Source organism: Trachinotus anak, unplaced genomic scaffold (genome assembly GCF_046630095.1).
Source record: "Trachinotus anak isolate AG129_WGS33_773 ecotype Australia unplaced genomic scaffold, CSIRO_AGI_Tana_v1 ptg000014l, whole genome shotgun sequence".
In the NCBI taxonomy this organism is placed as follows: domain Eukaryota; kingdom Metazoa; phylum Chordata; class Actinopteri; order Carangiformes; family Carangidae; genus Trachinotus; species Trachinotus anak.
In genome coordinates this window covers 17,714,934-17,721,220 of record NW_027273865.1, presented here as the reverse complement: position 1 = coordinate 17,721,220, position 6,287 = coordinate 17,714,934, and the positions used below count along the sequence as shown (strand labels likewise).

At 38.3% G+C, this 6,287-nt stretch overlaps 1 protein-coding gene across 1 annotated transcript; it reads right to left on the bottom strand.

The window, feature by feature from the left end:
- Positions 1 to 550: 550 nt before the first annotated feature.
- On the bottom strand, positions 551 to 5,371 carry p2ry2.1 (purinergic receptor P2Y2, tandem duplicate 1). Its single transcript, XM_071495954.1, has 5 exons — positions 5,211 to 5,371; positions 3,329 to 3,682; positions 2,395 to 2,563; positions 1,720 to 2,065; positions 551 to 1,634 (listed from the first exon to the last, which is right to left on the bottom strand). The coding sequence occupies exons 2-5, from the start codon at positions 3,663 to 3,665 to the stop codon at positions 1,440 to 1,442; spliced, it is 1,047 nt and encodes a 348-aa protein (XP_071352055.1). The 5' UTR covers positions 3,666 to 3,682; positions 5,211 to 5,371; the 3' UTR covers positions 551 to 1,439.
- Positions 5,372 to 6,287: the final 916 nt, after the last annotated feature.

The window sequence follows — 6,287 nt, the reverse complement described above, 5'->3', positions numbered from 1 at the left end:
CTTGTTTGTTGTTCTTGCTGTTGACACAGAGTCACAGCTTTGTTGTGAGTGTGTGAGTTATTGGTGTGTATAACTGGTGTGTGTTCTGGTTCAAAATTTAGTTGAAACTCCTAAAGCATAAAAAGCAATAACCTGTCTCGATTGTTAGGCAGTATCTCCCCCTAGTGGTGGTCTCGTGTGTCGTGTGAATGCTGATAATTGAAATCATGTGTTGTACCAATGAGATCTGCAAGTGGTTCACTTGCACAGAACCTAAAGTTACTTCTCCCATAATTATAGTTACTGCTTTTCTCACTCATTTCCGATAGGCTGACGTGAAAGCTAACCGCTCTGGTTTCAAAAGCTGCGCTGTTGTAAGCATCAGAGACAGAATAAAAAAAGTGACATTAAACGAAAGCAAAAGCCACCTGCTTCCTTAAAAATGTCTTGTAGAATGAAAGTGACATTCAGCTATAGCTATATTGCTATCATATGGCTATCTGGCTTCACACAAATTAGATTAACACAAATGCTTATAAATACAAATAAGAGAAAACTATCACCACAAACATATTGTCAAAATTTGTACGTTTATTATAACATGATTTTTACTTCCTTCACATTTTGTGACACAAAGTCACACACACACACACACACACATACACACACTCACACACACACACACACAACTCCAGCACATTTAAAACAGGTCTTAAAAGGCCTAGAGTGACCAAACAGAGAGGGTAACACGGACACGTCGGCCCACTTTGTCTGAAATGTGACTCAGAGGAAGGTGAGCTGAGGAAAACTTGTTCTTACACAAACATCCCGTGCAGCAGCTGTCCGGTCCGATAATTAACAAACCCCCAGCTCTGAAGCATCATGTCTTTAGTTCTCTCAATACATTATGGCTCTTTAAACATTACCAAAAAAAAAAAAACAAAAACAAAAGAAACTCTTCTCCTATCTTTCAATCTTTTGAATGCTTTAAATCAGGAATGCAGTGCAGGGTTCAGATGTTTATTCATAACCTTTCGTCATCATAACTGTGTTGTCCATGTTTTACATCTTGTCAAGCAGATGCACTTCTACTGCTTGATAATCGAACTCTGAATGCAGTGCACTCCACTGTACCTTGTGCTAGTTTTAGCAGTCAAGTAAGATTTAAAAGAAAAAAAAAACTAGTTTTGTTTTTATTACTTGGAGTGAAATGTATAAATAAATACTATGCATGTAAAGTTTTGTTTATGTCTATATAGATTCAACTGTTGAAAAAAACCCACTTGTATGTCCTTAAAGAACAATATGTAAGGATTAATTATGTCTTGGAAACACACTTCTTCATAGAGAGACCTGACCCTCAGAAGTCCCGTCCTTCATAAAGTGCCCTCTTGAGGCAGTTATCGGGTACAGCCTCCACAACTTTTTCTATTTTTACCAAGATAGTTTCAGGTATTGGATCAGAGTTGTGTTGTCAGGCACTGGCTTGCACTTGTGGGTTTTGATGTAGATGACTTTTTCTTCTTGGTGAGGTTACTGCGGACGTCCTGCCCAGCCAGGAAGTAAAGGATGGGGTCCACACAGCTGTTGGCACTGGCAAAAGGTCGAGTGACCTTGTAGGCAATACTGGAGGCCTCCAGTAAATTACAGCTGATCTGATGAACATATAAAAATGTGACATGCTAAACTTTTAAAGCTATTATAACACCTTTATTATAAAAAAATTGCATTTGTCCTCACCTGTGCTGGATTGACCTGCCTCAGGTATCTGAAAGAGTAGTATAGACTCCTGGTGAGGTGGAAAGGGAGGAAGCAGAGCATGAACGTTGCCAGCACGATGATAATCATCTTCACTGACTTCTGCTTGGATCGTCGGGCTGCCAGGCCTCCCCTCTCACCTTCAACTCCCCCTTCAGTCCCAAAGCTAGGCTCTAGAAGCTTCCGCACCATGAGGCCATAGCACACCATCACCACCATGAAGGGCAGAGCAAACATGAGTACTGACACGACTGAGCTGTACACCAGGAAGTCATCAAACAGCTCCGGGCTGGTGGTGTCGTAGCAGATCCGCTCAGTGTCCACATCCCTGGCAAAGGAGATAATGTATTACAGTAGTTTAGGATAATTAAATGCAATTGCTAACTTGTTTGGCACTGAACCACAGAAAAAGATAGGAGTGTTGAAAGAAAGGAGATAAAATGTAGACATATTAGCTAGTAGGGTGATTGATCGTTCAAGTGTGCCATTAAGGCACCCTAAGATAAGGTACTTGGCAAAACTGGTGTGCCACAAAAATCAATAGTCCACAGTTTAACACAGACACTTCCAATCGAGTGAACGGGGAAATAAGTGAGTAAGGGGGAGATGAAGAGAATAAGAGAGAGAGAAAAAAATAATAATACAAATTTGAATCACCTAGTTCTTGAGAAGTAAAGAACAGGTGCCTGGCAGAATAAAACAATGGCCCACACTGCCAGAGACACAAGCCTGGCCCGACGAGCGCTGACCCAGTAGAGGGAGCGGACTGGATAGCAGATGCCAACGAACCGATGCAGACTGATACAGCACAGGAACAGTATTGAACCTACCAGAGTGAGAGTAATGATAAACTATCATTATAAATTGTGTTGAATTAGTTATATTTTACCACCTCTTTATCATATCTTATTGTTTTATAACATAATGTGTTGTGGAGTGTCACCTTGTGTCTCATTGTGCTGTCAGGTCAAATAAATGTACACCTAATTGAATGTATGGCATATTATATATCATGTCACACTATAATACAGTGATAATATATTGTAAATATTGTATCAATTTGCATAGTATTGTATCATGTAGTTTAGTATCAGTTTGCATAGTATTGCTATTATATTGCATCATAATGCCTTTTTATTGTATTATATTGGATTTCATAATGTTGTACTACTCTTTTACAGTTTTATATAATTTGTATTGTATTGCATTGTATTGTATTGTACTGCTTCATGCTGCATTTTACTGTACTGTAACATATTGTAGCCTAGTATTGCATTGTATGGCATCGTATTGTATTAGTTACTATGTCATATCATGTCAGCTTCTGTTGCATTGTGTCACTTCAAATCACTTCATATCATATTGTATCATAGTATCTTCTTGTATTGTATCATATTGTATCATTAGATATTATCATCATTAGGTCATATCATGTACATGACATATACATAGCATGTCATATCATATCAAACCCTACTATTTCTGTATGCATTATATAATTTTGTATTGAGTTGTATACCATATTGGATATCTCATACTGCCATAACTGTGAGATGTTGTTGTATGGGTCTGTACCATGTCAAAACTGTACCGTATAAGTTGGCATAAAACAGGAACCGTATAAGCTTGCAGAACGGCTCACTGAAAGGCCAGTCGTTCTGGTCAGCATAGTAATAGATGAGGAAGGGCAGTGTGAAGATGTAGAGTGTGTCACACATCGTCAGGTTGAACATGTAGATAGTGGATGGCTTCCAGCGCTTTGTGCGGAACACAATCACATACAAAGCTATGGCGTTCAGTGCCAGGCCGATCACAAAGACCAGGGCATAGCTGACAGGAAGGAGAATATATTTAAAATCTTCATTAAATTCACAGTAGAAGGCACTGCGATTGGTTTGGTTGGTCTTGTCACTGGCAAAGGTAACCATCTTGATTGTGGGAACACCTGGTGAAAATATAAGAACAAAGGTTAGGACTAGATTATGAAATTAAATGCAATGCTATATCACCTCATATGTTTTAATATGCAATATTTTAACCTGTATGCATTTAAAGGCCACAGCTATCAAGAAGTTACCATATATTCAGAAATAGAGTGTGGAGACTGAGGAAATGGTTAGAAAGTGAGATCAACTTAGATTACATTTGAGGATGCCCACTTTGGCATGCCTCAGCAGCACAATCCTGTATAAGTCATGCTGTGCTCTAGCGTAATCGACAAGCCCATTGTGATTTGGCAATCAAATTTACACAATCCCACTTATTGCTTGAGTCATCCCATTTTAAAGCCTTTTGCATTTCATGGGGAGCAAATCTTTTTAATGCTGACTTCCTTTAATCGCCTTTTTCTTTCTGAGTGGGTGGTTGAGTAAATGAGAGAATAATATTGAGAGACTGAGAGAAGAGGATACTTGAATGATATTGCCCATATTAAATCATATCTGATTTTAATAGGCTATCCTAAATCACTTTTCCAGCCAAATACATAAATCAGTGTGTAAGTAAAAATGCAAATAAAGCAAGGTGTGGGTTCTATGTTGGTGTTATGCAGACTTGTGTGTTGTATGACGGGTTGTACTGTTCCACCACCTTGCCCAGCAGGTTTACTTTTCGACTCATGACAGCTTCTTGACACCTCTGACATACATATTGCCTACCCTTATTATCTTTTTCTTCTCTAAGTCCTTTAACACATCTGAGCTGCAGAATAGTCACAGAGAGATTTGTGCAAACTTGTGTGGCAACATTTTTTTTTCTTTTACAAAGCTTTTAGTGCAGCTGTGTTCTCACACAGAAAAACAGCACTCATTCTGGCACTGCGTGTCAAAGTTTCCAAAACCTCACAGCAGTAAGAGGGAGAGACAGAGGAGTAACTTTTTAACTCAAACCAGACTCTGTTTTGAGACCCTGTGCAAACCTTTCTCTCTGTTTTACTCACTGGCATGCATGCTACATTACACCCTACCTTAACCTCAGTCCATTATCCCACTCCTAAATCTGTTAACCTGCAAACTCATGTTCAAACCTGTCATGTAACATCAGACAAATGGCTCCTTTACAACTTCACATGCAAATAAGACAGTAGATGCCAGACTTACTTGTTTGTCAGTTTACAGACGAGTTAACCTACGGCGCTCTCTTTTTTTCTTTCCTCTCTGTCGTTATTTTATCTCTATCAAAAACATTGCCTCTTGCTTGCTCTGTACCCTTTGCATTCTCCTTATTTCCCCCTCCAAACAGCCGCAGGTTGAATTTAACAGATAACAGACCTCAGACAGAGTGGCCCCTTTTGTAGTGCCCCTAAATACTCTGGACTTGCTGTGTGCATACCATTCCGCACTGAGCACTACTTACTTTTCAGCATTAATGCAATTGGTGTTACTTCTTGTTCAACAAATATTCACATGTCTCAAGAAATACACTAAAAGCCCCCATCCACAAAGACAAAACCCCTAGAAATCAAAATTACTTACCCTGTATGAGTGCTACTGCCTTTCAAAGACTGTTTTTAGTTGACTGTCGTAATATATCCTCATTCTTATGAGTCAAGTAGATACAGTGTGTATTGGGTGCTGTTCATGGCTGAATGCCTAACTCAGATACCTGAGTGAGTGTAAAACCTCTTGGGGTGTGTGCCTGTCTGACAAGCTGTAGCCTGTATACTGCATGTGAGCAATTGGGCCTGAGGCTCACTGTCCATTTGACTGTGTTGGTCCAATGGACAGTGAGCAAAACAAGGCTGTCATCAGGTTAACCTGTTCAAATATTTATTTTTTTAGTTTTGTAAACTCAGAAAGACATTATTCTACACTGTTGAAGACGAAAAAAAAAACAGAGTGGTGGTTCTTAAACCCCACAGAGATGCATGCAATCATTACTATGATAGGCCTATATGATTACTTTTTATTTTTCTTTGTAATCTAGCTTTTAATAGGGCACAGGAATTAAATTCTTATTGCAGTTGACTATTCATTTATTCATTTATTTATTTATTTATTTATTCTACCACCACTTCAGAGACAAAATTCCCTTTATGGACAGATATATCTTAGTACAAACAACACATTGTTATTAGCATACAGATTTTGTAAGCAAGGAATATAACATACAATATCCCTGCCATACAATAAAAAATATATATTTATATATGTTTTGTTAAAACGTTGTTTGTGTCCTCACCAAGATACATATGGCCTAATATGCATACTAAGATTCAATATAAAAAAACAAAAAAACCCAAACAAACAACTATATATATATATATATATATATATATATATACAGAATGTCCAACCTGTACATTCTTGCATTTCGCAGCTTCTGAATTCAGACAAGCCATATATGCTGCATTTAGTACTGTAAAAAAAAATCTTACCTCTATTTGGCCAAAGGAATACAAATGATCCTATGTCAAATTATCAGAGAAATCATAAACCATAAGCATCCTGGCAGGATCCTAACAAAAACAATAAGACCCAACAACGACTGACAGCCATTTTCTTCAGTGCTGCTGGCAGAAAGTTATGTGTGTGGGTGTTAAGAGATGTGTT

Excerpts from the sequence above, each read along its gene's own strand:
- p2ry2.1 (XM_071495954.1), bottom strand. The coding sequence starts at position 3,665 with ATGGTTACCTTTGCCAGTGACAAGACCAACCAAACCAATCGCAGTGCC. Across the intron at positions 2,564-3,328 it reads GTTTTATGCCAACTTATACG|GTTCAATACTGTTCCTGTGC; the intron begins GTACAGTTTTGA and ends TCACTCTGGTAG. Across the intron at positions 2,066-2,394 it reads CTTTACTTCTCAAGAACTAG|GGATGTGGACACTGAGCGGA; the intron begins GTGATTCAAATT and ends CTCCTTTGCCAG.